The 19660-nt window shown below is 35.5% G+C and overlaps 1 protein-coding gene across 4 annotated transcripts in view; it reads right to left on the reverse strand.

Annotated features, from left to right (window-relative positions):
- Window positions 1-4772: 4772 nt before the first annotated feature.
- Window positions 4773-19660, reverse strand: part of LOC138703254 (uncharacterized) — a 187261-nt gene continuing 172373 nt past the window's right edge. For 3 of the 4 annotated variants that reach the window (XM_069830986.1, XM_069830985.1, XM_069830987.1), the window contains exons 4-6: window positions 16071-16857; window positions 15138-15367; window positions 4773-11736 (exon numbers count right to left, since the gene is read on the reverse strand). In XM_069830986.1, the coding sequence (XP_069687087.1) occupies window positions 11409-11736; window positions 15138-15367; window positions 16071-16857 (1345 nt within the window). In that variant the 3' untranslated portion in view covers window positions 4773-11408. The remainder of the gene's footprint in view (window positions 11737-15137; window positions 15368-16070; window positions 16858-19660) is intronic. The other variant, XM_069830988.1, reaches the window with a different exon arrangement.

Here is a 19660-nt window from a genome sequence, read left to right on the forward strand (position 1 = left end):
AATTAACTGAAGTGAAATAAATCTTGGTACTGTACATTATTTAACTTATACCGCAAAATTTGTGAAATATCTGGCCCCACCAACAAAAATGACCACGAGCCGCCACTAAGGCTTATGCAGTTGACTTCTAATATGTAAGCTTTTATGTGGTACTTGATTCAAAAGAAAATCAACAAATAATAGGTATGTGAATTATTTTTATTTCATATTTACAATTATCTCGACTTACAGAAAAGTAAAAATCATTAGCTAACATACAGAGTGAACAGATGCTGAAATGTCTTTGAAGAACAAAAAGGGCGAAAAAAGGACATTTTACTAAAAAAGGAGGATAGTAGGTGATTGCATCATGTCCTCATATAATGGCTCTATTTTGTACACTTAAATGTTCCAATGTTGCGTAGGATTTATTTTTGCTTTTATGTTGCTGATCCGACATAGCTAAATTCTCAATTTAAGAATTAAAATAAAATCGAGTATTATGCTAATTATGAGTATTACATATATAATATCTTAGAATAATTGTTCAAAGTATTTAGTTCCATTTTGGATAATAATTTAAGCATATAGACCTTAAATAACAATTGAAAGAAGATAAGTCTAATTTTACTGTTTTTACAGGAGAACAGATCAAACATTTCAAGATACAGTAGGCCTATATTATATTTTATTGGGATATTATTCTTCAAAGTTGGCTTGACTAATCAGGTTGTTATTGCGTACAGCTACGCCACACAAAACTACATTACATGACACCAAAAACAGAAAATCAATAATTTTGGACTTATCATTTTTTTCTCTGGACTCTTCAATTGCAAGAACGTTTTTCATGTTGAGTTTAAATTTGTTACTAATTATTTCATTGAAAAAGAATTACAGTGCAATCTTTTGTTTTCTGTTTCCTTTCTTTTGCGGAAATTTGTTTAAGGAAAACTGCATTATTTTTTTTTTTAGACAATTATGAAAATTTATACATGTAATGTTTTCGAAGTTGTATTGTACAAGATGCATTTCTTTTGCTGAAATAGATAACAATATGTTTCTTTCGTCTAATCACTACATCTCCATCATTGAACACTCTCTCTTTTTCATCATTTGAATTGGAATCTGACAATGAAAAATAAAATTCACAAATTTTCAAAGTTCAGAAAAACAGTACTTATTCTTGAATCGAAGAAAGAATTAACTGTTCTGAGAATCAATTTCTCTTCAAAGAGAAATCTAATTGTCACTTTGAACACTTACAAAAAACGCTTTCCACTTCTTGACAGTGGTAAAACAACTTAACTTCATCAATTAAATGTCTCTGTTTCATATGTCTTAAGTATGTAGCTAGTTGGCGATGTATGCAATGGAGAGGGAAAGAAACTGGCCACCCTACTCCATTACCTCCTTGTCTAGTTGCCTCATAAGTAGACATCGGATTTTTAGGCACTAAAAATTGCAGTTTTAGGCGCCTAAAATAAGCTCAAAATTTGTAAAATTAGGCTCTATTTTAATGAAAATAGGCATTTTAGGCACATCAAGGTATCATACTTATTTCTTTCACTGAAATTTTTAATTATACACTAAAATACGCACAAAAAAGTATGTTTAAACATTAAAAAAAGAATACTATATTATATTTATAAACAGAGCTGCACAAATTTAATATATTGAACCTAATGAAATAATGATTATTGATATCAAGATTACTCATTTTAAGTTATTGAAATTCAGTTCCATGCTCAGACTTTATTATAATTATCTGCACAGTACACCACCAGAATTTTTTCTAAATTCTCCACAGTTAACCTTTGCCTTTTGTCACTGAGAATCATTTTGAAAGCAGAAAAACTTCTTTCAACCGAAAGTGAGGTGAGAGGCGCAAATTTTAAATTAGGTACAATAGAAACATCAATACTTACTGGAACATTTACACTTTCCCCCGATATCACTCTTGATACTTTTTCCAACAATGAAAATCCTAATCCTACATCCTTATTTAATACGTTGTCCCACTTATTTTTTAACTTTTTTCCCAGTTTCGCCCAAAGCAGAATGTATGTTCACTTGAGCTTCCTTTACTATTGCTATTTGGCTACAAAGAGATTGTTTTTCACGTTCTAATTGTTCAATGCTTGCAGGTATGAAAGAAAAGTTTGATGTTATGTAGGCAATATCGTTTTTCACTCGTGAGTCATTCAGACAATCTTTCACTGCTTTCACACACGCTGCACTATCAGTTTCAGGTAATTTATCAATAACTGTGACCACTTCTTTAAAATACTTAGAATAATACACCACTGACTGAATCCAGGTTCCCCATCGTGTAACAACTGGCTGAGGTGGGAGTGGGATATCTGGAAAGTTCTCTCTGAATATTGAAATCCTGGATGGGGCTTTACAAAAACATTTTTTTGTGTTAGAAATAAACGAATTGACAAGAGGAAATTCATTCCGGATTGTTTCAGAAACCCTGTGAAGGCCATGTGCTAGACAGGTTACATGTGTGAGGTTGGGATAAAATGTTTTAAGAAGTGGAGCTGCAGCAACCATGTATGAGGCAGCATTAGTACAAAACAACAGAACTTTAGAATCGTGTATATTACCTGAGTATAAAGACTGTAGGCCTTCATTTACAAAATAAGCAATGGCTTGGCTATTCACTTTCGAAAGTTCCTTAACACATACGAGGTGTGGAATCGAAGGTCCATCAGGACTAAGTTTTCCTACTACCATATTTGCTATATACCTATTCATAGGATCTGAGGTTTCATACACAGAGACCCATATGTAAGAATCACCTATATCCTCCCGAATGGAAGCTAAAGTTTCATTGTATATTCTGTCTAAGTAATTTTTTCTTAGGGTCGACTCAGATGGGATATTTTGTTTGCAGTATTTTTGTAAAAACTGTCTTAAAACCGGATTTTCAATTGCATTCCAGGGAATGTTAGCAGCAACAAACGCTCTGGTTAAATCAGCATAGAAATTGCTGCTGAGATTGGATGAAGTAGGCTGTGTTAGTAAAGTTTGTTGCAGTTGATTTTTCTGCTGAGCTTTAGCCTTATGAGCAGCTCCTTGCACATGCTGCTTTAGGTGGCACTTCTTTTCTTGCGAAATCTAAAAATGTAAAGTAAACTGAATTAAAATAAAATCCTAATTGTTGTATTGCCGTATTTCTATCACAAAGTTAGTGGGTTCGAACAATCAAAATTTTAATGACCTGCAAATACTTTAACTATCGGAATTTAAAAGGTTAAAGTGTAGTGGTCTTAAAAAGAATTATACCTCAGGATAGCTCAGTCAGTGTATAAATATTATAGGCCTACTCATTAAAATTAATAGAATTTATATATTTCAACTATTGTTACATACCTGTTTGCTACAAATCTTACAGAATATTATTTTTCCATCATAAGTGAATTCTGAATATTCTGTTAGCCATTGCCGGATCAATGTAGATTTTGCACTTATATTTTTCGGCATTATTGCGTTAAACTTCACAGGAAAACGTCCTACCGCTCAAAACTTCTCAACACAAATAAGGTGAGGGAAAGAGCAACTGTTAACGAGCATTCAAATGAATCGTTGTTATTGAGATTCAATTGGACAAAAATACAAAGTTCCACTTATTGTTGCATTTCCTGGTAGTGTTAATACTAGAAGGGCCATTCTTTTAAATATTTTGTAACGGTTTACCCTACTAATTCGCAGTTTTACGACTTTTCATAAATATTTGAAAAACACTCTTTCTCCAAAAATTGTGATTTTATGACACTCTGAAGGGCAGTACAGCTAATCGGTTTCAGACCGAAAACAGTCATTTTTATAGTATAGTATATCTCTGAATCGGTAGCAGCACATGTTGTGATTGTTGCCTGCTTCAAAACTAAGGTTGGTTCTTTGTCGGCATTTATGCCTCCAAACATGTTAAATTCGGTGAAATCTATTGCGAGTGTCGTGAGATTCAAAACATTTTGTTTCCTTTATCAATGGTTTCATGGCCGGTGTGAAGCAAACTTTCCACTTTTTAAATGCCTTAAATTTCGCAGTGAATGCATGTATAAATTATAAAAAGTAAGAGTAAAATGCGAAACTTTACAGTGAGTTAGGCATTTTTAGGCGAATATTAACAAATTAGGCTCTAATAACCGTTTTAGGGCATTTTAGGGCACTATAAAACTCTTTGAATACCTTTAAATTTCCATGAAACACAAATATTAATAATTATTTTTACTTTTCTCCTAAAGAAACAAAATAGGCATTTGCCCTAGAATCCGATGTCTGCTCATAAGTGATGACTTCAGGGTATCACATGTGAGGTTCAGACCTGTCTTCAGACAGTTACCGGTAACTAAACAACAGTATCTTAAGCAAGAATGCAATTCATCAAAAGGAGTAAATACTGGATTTATATTGATCAACTCAAAATTTTGCAAAACTATTGCTTACGTCTCCAAGTAATCAATACAAGATTGATATATTTCTAATACCTCGTGAACAAGAGATTTACAATCTTCTACCTGGCCATTCTCTTTTAATTCTGTTAGGTATTAAAGATTTGACTTGACACTGAACATCTCCGAGACAATATAACCATTCCAGATCAGAACAAGTACTGAAGAGTGCTCTTTGGCAAAGATAACTGTTGTAGAACAGTAAATAACATGAGTTACGAAGAGTCCCGTTTTTTGGAAATATTCTTGCATTTTAGCAAATTTTTAAATGGTTGGAGGATAGGAGGCAAAACCAAAGAAGGAAATATCCTCCAAAATCCGGACACCTGGTCACCCTGCTAATATATCATTTAATATTCAGTTGTAATAATTACATTTCTAATGTACAAAAATAAGACTAGGTCACATCATCTCATACCCGCTTTTGTTACATTGATTATAATTACAATTACACAGCTCGCAATTGCTTCCTTACCACTTTATACATTTTATTTAGTAAACCCTGCTACATTGGTAATTGAACAATAAATGTGTGTAATGTGTTCACAGAAATAATATGCGTTATTACAAGGTATTTTCTTCCATTTGTATAAAATTTATGAATCTCAATAACAGTATAACAACATTATTACATCCACAACTACTAAATAACGTAATAATTATGATAGTGTTTCGATTAAAGCTGTTACTGACTGTTTCTAGCATATTACTTGACTAGATGTTTAGAATTTTTATACGTGTTTATTGTTTTTGTTTCTTCATCTTGTTCTACATTGTTCATTTAGTATTATATTAAACAAATATACAGTGGGACTCCAGTGACATGACGTCAGACCTCCACCTAAGACAACACAGACATAAAATTGACAACGGACCAACATCTATGCCTCAAACCAACGACGGTGGTTTAAGCTGTACATATGCCGTGTCAACACTTCAGTAGATCACATTTATTGTAATGAAGGAATAATTTTAGAATGCAGTTTTGTATGTTTCAGTCTTATATGCGTTGTACTTCGTTGTTGTAGATCGTGGAATTTCCTGTCACGCAAATACTTCCTCAGCTTACAGCTAGTAATACGTTTCTATTGTGTGGTAAACAATATAAGCTGATGTATTTGTAAATATAAAATCACTCCGATGTTTGCTGGCTGGTGATTTGTTAAACTATTTTCTAATCACACACTGCAGCTATCCGCTTTCAGATGAACTCGTACCGGTATCTATGATTAGGCCTAAGCTTGTAGCTCACGTCGGCATACATTTTCAGTTCTTCTTCAATACAAACCAAGCACTAAACATACCCTGGTTTGAAGTGGCAAGTAGAACTTATCACCATAGATAGGAAGTTCATACCAAAACAGTAGATTTCAGTTGAGTACAGCGAGGAGTATAGATATCACCCGCGCCTTGCCCTTGCTCCCGCTCGCTACAGATGATACAAAGTATGTTCACATAAACAATGCATAGTGGCATTCTGTGGAGCTGTGTAAGTCATGAATAGTTTGAAGAATATTGTTACGTTATATTAATATTAGGGAGCTATTCTATTATTGTTGTATTATTTACGTAATGTTATTATGCATGGTTCCAAAAAAGTAAACTCATCCGTTATTAATTATCCAAACAGGAGTGTGTAACATGTTTATTTTTTCCCGCATTATTCTTCGTTAAATGTTGACATCTCGTGCTGTTATGCATTCGGTTGTGTTACAGTCCAAGTTCAACATCGCAATTACGATACAAACTTCCTAGCTGTTGTCATTACAATAGAAATGAAAAATTTTCTTGAAAAGAATTACCAGTATCGGTTTAATATTATGTACCAGTACCTCATACTGATGTAGAACGAAACGAATATTTTCAGAGTAGGCCTACAAATATTGTTTTTTTTTCTAAACATAAAAGGAGTATTTATTTTGATAAAATGAAAATGTTCATTATTAGTTGTTATAATAGGGCTAGAATCATAATTGTATACTTTGTATGATATTTTTATATGTATGGGGAAATTATTTTAGTTTGGGAGTTACGAAGTTCATAATTTCAAATTATTGTTTTTTTTATATTATTCGTTTATTATTTTCTTGTTTCAAGACTGTGAACGATTGTAGCACATGTTTGGTTACCACACCCCTGTAAATGTTTATCGTTCTGGTTCACTAATATTCAGAGATGCGCTACTACATTTCATTCGGTAGAAATATAGTCCAAGCTCACACAACTTAACAGTTTTGGTACCAACTTCCTAGCTCTGCTTATCACCTTATATTTTATTTGCGACTTAAACTATACGAGAGTCCTCTTATCAATGCGTAAGTGAGGCTCCGAAACATATACCTAGTGTACATTTATATATTATTTGTGTAGTTAGTATCACAATTTCAGTACCTAACAAGTTTGAATAAAACACTTATTAAAATATTACAGTGTCTTTCGTAATCATTAGTGCTGCTGGTATTTAAAAGCCATTGGCGCAGCTCAGGCCGTACATGTATTTGCCTGCTGATCAGAATTGCGCTCGGGTGTGGAGTCAATTCCCACTTAGGCTGAATACCTGGTTTGGTTTTTTCTGAGGTTTTCCCAACTGTAGGGCGAATATCGGGTAATCACATGGCGATTTCTCGATCTCATCTTGCTGCCACCAATTCCATCAATGCTAAATAACCTACGGAAGTAGTTGACACAGAGTCGTTAAATATAAACAAAAATTGTTATTTAAAGACACAGAAGTGACTATATAACATTCTAGCATGCTACTGTATAAGCGACCCAAATGACTGATGCTGGTTTTTCAGACGTATCAGTGTAATATTTTTCAATGCAATCCTGGACAGTAAAAATGAATTTCATGATAGAAAGTTGAGTTACGGATAATTAGGAGGCGGATGTCGATGAAATGTCATCTTCTTATTTTTCACATTAGGACGATGCCTATTAACATAGAAATCTTTTCTATGTTAATATCAACGTAAAAAAGTTATTTCTTATATTGCATTTTTTTGACGTTTTTGAACTAATAGGTCATTTTTATATTTTTTTCGGGATTTTTTTTTGGTCATTTTTAATACTTTGAAGAACTTTTAGATCATTTGGAATGCATTTTAATTTCTTCTTTACCGATAGGTCTGTTAAATCATTTTCTAACCAAATAGGTCAGTAGTAATTATCTACTGAATAAGTGAATAACAGTGAAGTTTGAGTTGTATAGCTTGGAACAGAATCTAAAGTCCATCCCTCATTCCACTGAAGGCTTCACTTCACACAACGGAAGTAATATAAAAAGCTTGACAGCAGCGTAGTTTAAGTGAGGACTTTGACCGCTATTGTTCTTTTGTCGGTACGAGGGTGTCTTTAGAATATATGTTTGGAAGGGGAAAAACTTTCACCATGTCCTGGACAGGACGTTGTGTCCTCAACATGGTTTGGAAGGGATGTCTACTGTAGTAGACAGTATTTTTAACACAAAGATTGTAAGAATGCACGCTGCACCCACAATTTGGCTTGTCATTCACACTCCCCCATCTGGAAGATCTGGTAATAAAAGTGAAGTGCGGAGAGGAGGAGAAAGAGAGTGAAGGCACCGACATGGACCACCCCTGATTGAAACACATTGTAAACCCTCATTAAAATCTTTAGTTTTCCCTTAAAACCTTAATTTTGTTGCATGTCCTTTTCCTTCATCTTAGCCAAATTCCAGGAAGTTGCCTCCTCTCTCCGAGATTTGCAGGGCAGTCATTGAAAAAAGATAACTAATTTTTAAGCACATGTGACGCGAGTATGGTGAATAATATTTAAATGTCATTTTCTTTTACTTTTATGTCATTTTTCCATTAGTTTAAGAGCATTTTAATGATTATTTTAAGTAGATTTTTAGGTCATCAACATCCGCCCCCTACTGATAATATAATGTAAAACGAAGGTTTGTAAGCTAATATCTTGAATTTTGTAACAGTTTTGTTCACAAAGTATCGAGTTTCCAATTCCATTATTGTACTGTGATCTAGGGAATAAATAAAGACAGATGAAATTATTCCCCTTTCTTTTCTAGACACTCCAATTCACTCTAAAACAACTTATTAAAGAAAAATGGTGTTTGAATACACAGCGTTAGAGAAACATCCAGAAGAATTATTACTCTATCTGTAAAGAATCTCAGTGAGAAACTGACTTTCGGACGCAGCGAGAACCCGAGTTTTCACTTACGGTTGTTTATAACTACTGTACAAATAATGTTAAAAATAGAATGTCTGACTTAAGCTGTTCATGAATTGTTTTAGGCATCTCGTACAACACGACACTAGAGATCTGCATTCCTGTTCTTTAAAGATACATTCTTATTATGTCCGCTGCTTATTCCAAATGAAACAAAACAAATACATTAATTTGAGGGAATGGTGATAACTTATTAACAAGAAGAGCAAAATATAACTCTATAAACGCTATCCAATGATAAACGCAACTAGAAGATACATTGGAAAGCCGAAAGAAAATAAATAATGTATAACAGATTCATTGCACATGTTTAATATAAAATTAACACACGACTAAGGGCCGAATTCATAGTCAACACTTATCGTAAGGAAACACTTAAGCAGCTGCTTATAATAATTCCCAATTCATAAATCCCACTGAAGTGAACACTTATTCAAATAAGGTAGCTTGTCAGTTTACTCAAGTATTTCCTCATATGCATTGTAATCAGCTGATTCGGTATACAATAGATGATGATTATGATTTAATTTAATTCATTGAGTTCTGTAATTAAAATGAAAATGAGTTTCGGCAAGCAAAAGATATATCAGAGATATGGAAAACTCTTTAGAGATGTATAATGATCAACAATTTAAGAGGAAATACCGTTTCGACAAGAACACTGTTGTGAATATTCTGGTGTCTCTCATTTCAATTCACAATACAACCATGAGGCTTACCGATTTCGCCACTGCTGAAAGTACTGGTTGCTTTGAGATTTTATGATACAGCACCATTTCAGGTGGCATTTTTTTTTTCGAAAAGTATTCACGTCCCAACAAAGTGTTATTTGCATTTTTGTTTGTATTCTACCCAAGGAATAAGCTGTTAAAATTTGCGTAATTATATCATTTCCACTTTGTTTAGCATAAAAATAACTGAAAAATAAATTAAAATGATTTACTTATAGGAATATTTCCGGAGTTTGCATTAAACTCAACTGCAATTTTGTTCTATGTCATTTTCTTCTTTTGGAGAGAACAATTATCATTTTTTTTTACTTTCGACGATATCTCCATATTTCATAACTAGTTATCTTAGCTCACTTCTTTCTTTTCTGTAAAATGCTTTCTGGACATCTTGTATAATTTTTAGCTCTATAATATTTAATTCTGTATTTGTGTATGACAATAATGCCGATTTAACAATTTGAAGGCACTGCAAAACAATTGAATGTAGGAAAGCGCTCATGTCTAGCCATGTTGCCATATTTCTTTCGATGTCGAGGGAATGCTCAGGGCATATGATTGAGTAGCGTCTCTGCAATACGATCTGAAATAAGTGCTAAGGAAATGCTCATTACTTAAGTGTTTCCTCATTTTATAAGTGACGACTATGAATTCGACCCTAAAATTCGTAACATTCACGTGACGATGTCAGTATATCCACCCTTGATTCCGCCTGCGAAACCATATCTCTCACATGTCTCGATTATTATTTGGGATATCTAAACAAAAATGAACGGCTTAAAGTCATATAGTGTACATACTTTAGTAAGGTAAATATACTACGTAGCATCACCTACGTTTGATTTGTTATCTTTAGAGATGAAGAAAAGCTAAGTGATGTTGCAAGAAAATGTGAATACACAATTTCACTGAAACTAAATTAACGCCAAGTTTCACTTATGCTTACTTATTTATGGTAATTATGGACAGATGGTGAATAGAGATTGTTACAACCAAAATATAATCGACATTTCCGCTTTTTTGAAGGATTAGGATTATTTAGGTAGGTTATTTATGCATTAAACCTCTGGAAGGCAAGAGTAGGATCAGCGGGAAACCATACGCGAGACTTTTCAACCTTGTCGAAACCGCAGATAATTTTTTAACGGTCACCAGATATCAAAGTGTCCGATCTAGCCAGTATTACTGCAAGGCGTTCTCCTATCCTCAGAAGCACTTCAGATGCCAGCGGGTAAAGCTGAGTTTCCCTGATTGGCATAGGTACACGGTCGTATTCATGAGAAGCAGTAGTTTGGCTGGTCATCGCCATTTGGCGACACCTAAGCTTGTAGACCTACATATTACACTGAAAACATGATCACATGAAATGTAGAGAAAAGTAGAAGGTAATGGAGAATGTTAATGGAATGAAATTTGAGGGATAGGGGACTAGTCTATTCCGAGGAAAAGCCCACTATGAGATCGAACACGAGTTCGTGGAATAATGAGTCCGCAGTTCAGCATCGAGCTGCCGAAGAGTTCAATGATGTATACATTCCCGTTTTGTAGCACTGACAAGATGACTGGGAAGTCTAGTGTTTAGTGTGTAAACGTGGAAATTTCGTCTCTGTGGCAAACAGAGCTGATGGTAAGCATGTGTAGAAACAGAGCTACTACTGTGTACTTTGTAACCATCAAAATAAATGATAATATTTTTTGTAAGCGTTAGGCTATTTTGATCAACTTCTCCGTCGTCTGACTATTGCACATATTATGAGAGAGGCTATATAAAAATCTTCCGAGTTGTCTATGAAAATAATTCAGTATAGTCCACATCTTAAACCGCACAATGCCATAATATCACAAGCCAAGAACCCGTAGTCAACTATCGGAACTGTGTAGTTCCGCCAAGCACAGCCCATGAATTTCTATATACTTCATGTATCAAATAACTGGAAGTAGCTCAATATTGGAAAGTAAGGGAAGTGGACGAGGATAGAGCATCAGGTACTGGTACGGAAAAGTGTCGCTTGACACAGCAAGTCTACTGGAAGGCGAAGAGAAGGATGAAGAGCGGCACGGCTATGACACAACCCAAGTAGAGGGCGGTTCTCGGCTCGCAGGTGGACACGGCGATGAACTCCTCGTTCCACAGGGACTCGTTGGGGCGTACAGGAAGCTGCAGGACCACTTTCTCACTTGAGAAGAAGTCGAGCGGCAGGGCGCAGGGTTCTGTGGAGTTGGTGCAGGCCGCCATTGAGTTGGACACATTGTACACCCTCTTCTGTAGGTCAAAATGGACACGGATGTAGTTCGTTTGTACCTCATTTTCGCTGCTGAACACGAAAAAATAGTAGCCGTTTCTTGGAACCCTGTAAAAAATAAAATATATTTATCCATTTTTATTTGAATCTGATGCTCTATCCTCTACTGAAGAATATATGAGGAGAAACTGTTTTGAATTCTCACAACTATAGTAGTTCCGGTGTGACGAACGAGAAAGACGACGTCGCATTCTTAGTCATAAAATGGCCAACATTGAATAAGTTTATATGGGTAAATGCACGTTTAACATGAGTTTAATATAGCAATTCCTTTGTTTTTTTGGACTTTGAACATGTATTTATATTAGACAATTGTCAAAATGGCCATGACTAGACCATGATAACCATGTGACTCCGATTCGTGTCGAAGCCTATGAGTTCCGATCGTGGCTAACGAGAAAGACAAGCTTCGGCCTTCGGTATGAATTGGAGTCACGTGATTATCATGGTCCAGTCATGGCCATATTGACAATCGCCTAATATAAATACATGTTCTAAGTTCTAAAAAAACAAAGGAATTGCTATATTAAACTTCTGCATTTATATAACTTGTTCAATGTTGGCCATGTTATGACTAAGAATGTGACGTCCCGCCGTAGCTTGTCTTTCTCGTTAGCCACGGTTCCGATGTAGTGACGTATTTCACAAGCATTGAAATTCATAATAATTGTAGAGTTCGAATGTTTACGGATCTGTAATACTTAAAATAGGCAACCAAAAAGACAATTAAAATATGAAAAGGCACTGTAAATTTAGAAAAAAAAGTATATATATAAATGAGGTAATTTATGCCTCTGATTGAAGTTCTGGCAGATATGTACATTTATTATCAGCCAATACATCTCATTTGACGATATGTGTCAGAGGAAGAACAATTGTTTGTATGCATCTGAAGTGTGATTAGTGTAATATGTAGCTAATCGAAGATGTATGCACCATTATCTCCTGGCCTAGTTGCCTCATAAGTGGTGCCTTGTTGGTGTCACTTGTGGGGTTCAGGCCTGTCTTCGGACAGTTGACTAAGCAACAAGATAATTTATATGATACCGTATGTAATACACCTTGTCATTGGTTACACATTACCAATGTGCCTTCTATGGAACACAACATCTTCGTCTTAGAAAAATATCGTTCTACATAAACTGTTGTAAATAGGGCATGTTTGAAGTAAGCTAGTGCAGCTTCTGTCTACTACAATTACTAGTATCACGTTTATTATTTGACAATTTACTGTATTTGCTATAAGCCAGTATTTAGAGACAATAAACATTTGCACTTTTTGCTAATGAAATTTAGGTGGGAGTGAGGAGATTTTAAACAAACTGCTAATTCCGTTTGTGTACAAAGTTCTATAAAGTGTTAGGCTACAACTGCTGGATAGTCAACATTAAACTCGCACATGAGGATAAGTTGAAGGAAATTGAAACGTTTGTTGTTAAAATAATTTAAAAAGCAAATAAATAAACTTTATAAATACAATTTAAAAAGACAAAAAACATAAATAGTTATTTATTCTTAAAATAAACAGCGAGAGCTTAAATAGGAAAAATAAAAATTGGCCCTATCACTTATACAGTGAATACCTCGAAATGCCTACCGCCAACCGATTAATAATAGTTATTTATGGTACTTGTGAGGTAAGTGCATCTTTATTGCGCGGGTGGAAAGATTTAAGCACGAGGCGTCAGCCGAGTGCTTAAATTACACGAGTGCAATAAAGATCACGCTCACAAGTACCATACATAATTTTATCCATGACCATAACGAAAAATTCTGTTTTATAAAAGAAAATGTGTTGGAAATAAGTCCTCATTGTAATCACATATCATTGCATGGATTTTAGAATCGATGCGTGTATTATGTAGGTTATGATGTAGGAGGCCATGATTAGTGAAGAATGGTATCTAAGGCGTTGGATAAATAACAAATTATAATTAATTACATAATTTTAATATATATATATTTTTCATTTTAAACGTGTATTTTCTCTTTTTGAAGTTTCAGGGATTATTTAGAAGTGTTCACGGGACTAATGTGATTAAAATAATTTCTCAATTTACTTCTGTAAACTTAAGAGGAATATTAAAACGTAATTAATTATCGTATTTGGTTAGTTCAGTTGACTAACGCATGTTGTTTTAAAAGTTTTAAAATCCAATAAACCCAACTTCGCAGGTTCAAGTCTCCTCGCATCCCAAAAGGTAAATTATTACAAAATTAAAAAAAAAAAAAAAGAAATACATATTACATGTGGATGCAATACACAAATTATGACGTAGTAGAAAGAGAAAAGAGATTGATTGTATGTAATAAAGAAGTAGAAATAGTGACATCTAGTAACTAATATATTAACTTCTTGAGTAATAGTTGAATGGAAAAGTATAGTACGTGTGTACCCGGGTACTAGGAAAATAGTAATGAACTGTGAGATAAAGTTCAAACTGTGAGGTAAAGTCTGTATCTCACTAGTGGAATAAAGTAATGTTGAATAAAAGCCTACTTTACAAACGCAAAAGTATTTGGTAAAGGCATGTTTTTCGTTATGGTCATGGATAAAAGATATTTTAACAAATATCTGGGGTCTATTCGTAAAACAACAAAATACTTAGAAGCTCACATGTAACAACACTTTTCACTCCGTGCTTGATACATATTACTCATAAGTTAATTTATCCATTTTTTTTACTAATGGCGGGTACTGCACTGTCCATCATTCACCCATATGAAGCTAGTTGTGCAGCCCAATTTACCGACGGAGTCGTTGCCCGGGGACGACATAGGAGATTGGTCTATGCAATACTCGCGATGAGATGAGATGATGATGGAGATTTGTTGGGACGCCGCAAGGCAACCGGAATACCCTGGGAAAACCTCTGTGTTACGGGTTTGTCCAACACAAGTTATACATTTTGGATATGCTAGGGATCGAACCGTGATCCACAGTATTGTAAGTCCAGCGCTATAGACACTAGACCACCGCGGTATTTTAATAAATACGGTTAGCTAAATTTATATAGACCTTAGCTCAAAAGTAACTTAAGTCAAAACAACTCAGACTAACGTAATCATCATTAAGCTCATAAGTTAATTTAGCACCGCAATAAATAAGGCGAGCTAAACATTAACCTAAGTGTAATACAATGTAAATTAAAGTAACCATAATCATGCTTATAGAATAGATTAATTACTCACTTCGATAAATAAGGCAAGACAAGCATTGACCATCATGTTCATAGATTAAGTTAAACGCTATAGATTAAGTTCAACGCTAAACTAGCACCGACTTAGAACCTAACCTAACCTAACCTAACCTAACCTAACCTAACCTAACCTAACCTAACCTAACCTATTTCTGCTGTACAAAGTTGAACAGAAAAATCGCAGCTAATTTCCTTTTAAAGTTTAGCTTATTTCTGCTCTACTGTGCCGAAGAGAGGCATTCAACTCACTTGTACGTGATGGTGTTCTCGTGTGCGGCCAAAGAATGCTGGTGGGCAGGGCTAAACTTGTGACACTTGCTGTGCGGTGTGAGGGGCAAATTGAGGATGAGCCCCGCACAATTCAACAGTCGCTCCTCGCTGCTGGAGAACGACGACCAGAACTCACTCTTGGACTTGTCGTTCAGAGTTGTCTCGTTCACCGTATTGTGGTGGTCTGCGATGCCATCGGGTTGCAAGTCCTGCAGCAAACAACAAGCGGCCTATACTTCACTCCTACTCACTATCATCATTATCATTATATTCATATTTATTGAAAGTAGTAGTTGTGCTGGCCTTCTTATGCCCTTTCGGCAACCTTTCTAGAACTCTTCTTTCGGAGTAAACGAACAATCTGAGTAGAACTGTCCGTACTCCGTTCCATTCTACTTCTTTCTTAATGTATAAGGTATATTTCCTATTGTAGTTGTTAATTTTTTAATCTTGATTTGATTTTAATTGAATTCTGAATTCTTGGCACACCGCTTATGGAATTAAGCCGTAAGCACTGTTAGAATCGTAATAGGATATACGTTCAACAGATTGATTATGACAAAACTGGAGACAATAAAAGGTTATGGTAATGAATTCCCGAATATCAAGGTTACAACATGTCAGAAATGAAGACATACACAATGATCTTTAAATACAAAAGAATCTGGTCAAGTTTATTTAACAGGACATTTAGTTTGGACATATGCATCGTTCGATCGAGGACAGATTGCTAAAGAAAGTAATGAAATTGTACATTTTAAACGTGGTAAAAGAGTACGACCACGAGGACATGATGAAGATCATGATGGGCAACAGAGGAATGAATAATAGTTATGGTGGCTGGAATAAGAGTAGCGACTAACGCTATAACCACTTTGTATATGTGCACATAATTTGACTATGAATACTTACCTCTTCTTCTGCAACATCCCCGCTCTCATCGTCCGTGTTGAGGTCATGATGCAGACTCGGAGTCGTCAGAACAATCTCCCTGCGACTCTTGGTTCTGTTCGCACTCGAATGCTCGTGCAGCATCTCACGTATTATGTTTCTCAGAGCACTCAAGTCTACTTTATGAGTCTCGTTATCGCGGGAGGGGGTCGCCTCACTCAACTGCAGGGTCAGTCTTCTCAGCACGCCTTTACCATTGTCTCCCAGACGCTGCAGCTTTTTGAGAACATCCTCAAATACTTCAGTAGACGTAGGTACTGCACTATCGTCCTTTGTACTGTTTCTTGTGTCGTCGTCACTTCTGGTAGAAGCTGTGGACTCTTTGTCCGGCTTTGTAGACATTTTATCGGCACTTTCTTTTGCTTTCTGCTTATTTTTCGCTTTCCCTATGTTCTGCAGTAATTGTATCACAATGTTGTCGACGTCTTCGGAATCAGTATCTTCCTTGTAAAGAAGCTTCTCGCTGGAACTTACAGGATTCTTGATTCCATGCAACGTCACTTCTGGACGAAGTCTCCTCATTCTTGTTGGTTTATTTTTTTCGTTAGTTGTATCTCCATTTTCCGAACGTTGATCTGTTGTGATTTTCGTTCGGTTTGGGTCATGCACCGATGTCACCGGCCATTGGCGTTCCTCTTCCATCTGCGCTTCTAGCTCTTCTAGTTCTTCTGAAGAGTCATCCCCGATGTACGCGCATTGGTGCAAATGCTTGTGACCTCTTATAACCACGAGAGATGCACCTGGCCACCTGTAGGTCAATATAAGGAAGTATTTTAGAGCGTGTTTCTCTTCCATGTCGACAATAATTTTGTAATATTATTTTTAAATCCTGTATAAGCAGTAAGTTTAGACCTATGTACAGCGTAATTGAACTGCTAGAACTAGTGGCGGCAACTACGCCTTGTGTGCAATTCCTGACACGGGTTGGTTCCTTCTCAGTTTATGATAGTTATTACTAGAGACGAGAATTTCATGCTAATGCATGTTTTTATAGCAACAGAGGACATAGCCAAACTTAGTACTTATCCATTTCATTACTTTCTGGTTCCAAATATGTGTACTTTTTCAGTGCATATTTGTCTGTTTTGGTCTTTTTGAGGATGAAAACATGCATAATGCACATTTAAGCAATTTTTAGCTTAATAATTCATATAATATATACTGTATTCTGTTTAAATGGGTGTTTTAATGGTTTTGAGTGGACACCTCAGTTTCTCAATATTTATGTCCCTTATTTTAGCTTCAGGAATCAGGATTGACGGAGGAAAAGAAAAAAACCTAAATGACAGAAAAATTAAATAAAATGTTAAGATTTTCACAATAAACCAATTTAGAAATGATGTTAGTTGTTAACTGTGCAAAAAAAAAAAAAAAAGTGAATTGGAATAACAAATTTGGAACAAAAATGAAAGTGCATATTTTAATGTATTTTTCGCTTGATCCTGCATGTTTCATAGTTTGATAGCGCATGAATGCATACATATTTTCGGATTTTATAGTGTATGAAATTCTCGTCTCTAGTTATTACAGTAGGGATTGGTTAATTCGACATTGGATAATTCGAATAATATACCTTTTTGCCAGAAGGCCCGTTTCAACAGCGGTGTGATGTCATCTTCAGTGTCCTTCGAACTACACACTACGCACCTGTGTTGAAACGGGGCCGTCTGTTATAAAGGTATATTACCTTTTTTAAAAATTGTAACAGTTTTAATGTTTTAACTCTAGAAAGTTTTATAGTAAAATTTATATTTAGATGAATGTTAAAAGATCACATTTAATTCGATTTTTCGAAGCTTATATTTACATAATTCGAAGCCACGACTTCACTGATTTCAACGAAAACAGTGGCCAATCTGAATTCCTCAAGCGTTTAGCGGTAACCTGGGTTAGTAATGATTTCAAGAATTAAATTTCTATCTTAAATTTTATAGTGATCGATAGGTAGCGGAAAAGAAATCGCTGCTATGGTTCCATTCTCCTTTATAGGACTCGACATACTTTAATTCTTCCGCGAACTACTAGGCCTAGCTGATGCTTGGGAAAAATCACTATCCGAGTCACTGTCATCCATTCCGATTTGCACTTCCTTCACCTGACCTGAAATTTTTAGTACCTAATGTGATGTGATTATGAATGCTGAATGAAAACGACTATTGGACTACAGAAACAGAAGGTTGGCTTATCTGCATTTTAAAATAACAGTACTAAAGCGAGTATTTCCACGACCCAGACGAAACCTGTGTGTGCTACCTGTGCGACGAGCAACGCAACCGATACCACGTAACCACAAGTAAAAACCGGGTAACATCCATTGTGAACTTTCGTGACAGTGCGAAGTGACAGTTCGCCTAACGAACAAACTGTGTTGACAACACCATGCACAACTTGTGCGATCTATCTTTGTTATTATTATCTACCAACATTGCAGCAATTGAATGGGGATACGTTTTTCGAGTGTAGGGTTCAGTCTTGAGCTCCGGCAATTGAGAGGTCCGCTACAAGAGGAAGCTATGTCACATTTACCATAAGTCTGTTACGAAGAGGGTCGTATCCTAGAATTAATCAATGTTTTCTGGCACTGGCTCGTGCACTGCCAATCTATATAGTTTAGGGAAATTAGCCACAGATGATAGGAAGTGCCTAAAAAACTTGAGATTCCACTGATCAGAATTTTGTGAGCATAGCTCCCTCTTGCAGTGGACACTTCAACTGGTTTGTTTACATTGCACTGTGATTCGTTGACTGATTAACCACATAAAGCTACACCCTCAACCTACCTATACCACGGCAGAGTTCCCTAACAGGTACCCATGCATTTGCATTGCTAGCTACGCTCACTCTCCCTTTCAACAACAAACACTCTATGCATACCTAACCTTGTAAATTAGTCTCTGTGGGTAAATTCCTATCTTTACTAATGACACTCATATATACTAAGCATATGAACATTCATTTTATTTGTCTATTAACGCAGGAAATATTAATTGTCGACGAAATGGCACTTTGAAATAAGTGGTATAAAATCATAGTTTTCTTCACTAAAATATTCACGTGTAGCGTATGTCTCAGCCTTTTACCATTCAAGATGAGAATATTTCCTTCACAACTGACTCTAAGTATATTGGAATTTTTCTTGATAAAAGACCAAATTCCACGTTACAAACATTCGAGGAAAACCTTCCAACTGTAATTGCTTCTTTACTAATTTTAAGAGCAACACTTCTTTGAAAGTCGAGACAATGTTTTCATTCATTCATTTATAGTGTTCTGCCCAAAGGCAAGCCTTTCGCTGCAAACCCAGCTTGCTTCAATCTTCCCTATTTTCCACCTTCTTCTTAGTCTCTGCATACGATCCATATATTATCTTAATGTTGTCTATCATCTGATCTCTTCTTCTGCTCCGAACTCTTTTTCCGTCCATCATTCCTTCCAGTGCATCCTTCAGTAGGCAAGATACAGTTTTAATTATGTCCTACATAACATTCTGTTGCGAAAAGTGGACTCAAGCAATCACACGATACATTCAACGTCTACTAGAGGGACTTCGA

The sequence above is a fragment of the Periplaneta americana genome, chromosome 7 (genome assembly GCF_040183065.1).
Source record: "Periplaneta americana isolate PAMFEO1 chromosome 7, P.americana_PAMFEO1_priV1, whole genome shotgun sequence".
NCBI classification, from domain to species: domain Eukaryota; kingdom Metazoa; phylum Arthropoda; class Insecta; order Blattodea; family Blattidae; genus Periplaneta; species Periplaneta americana.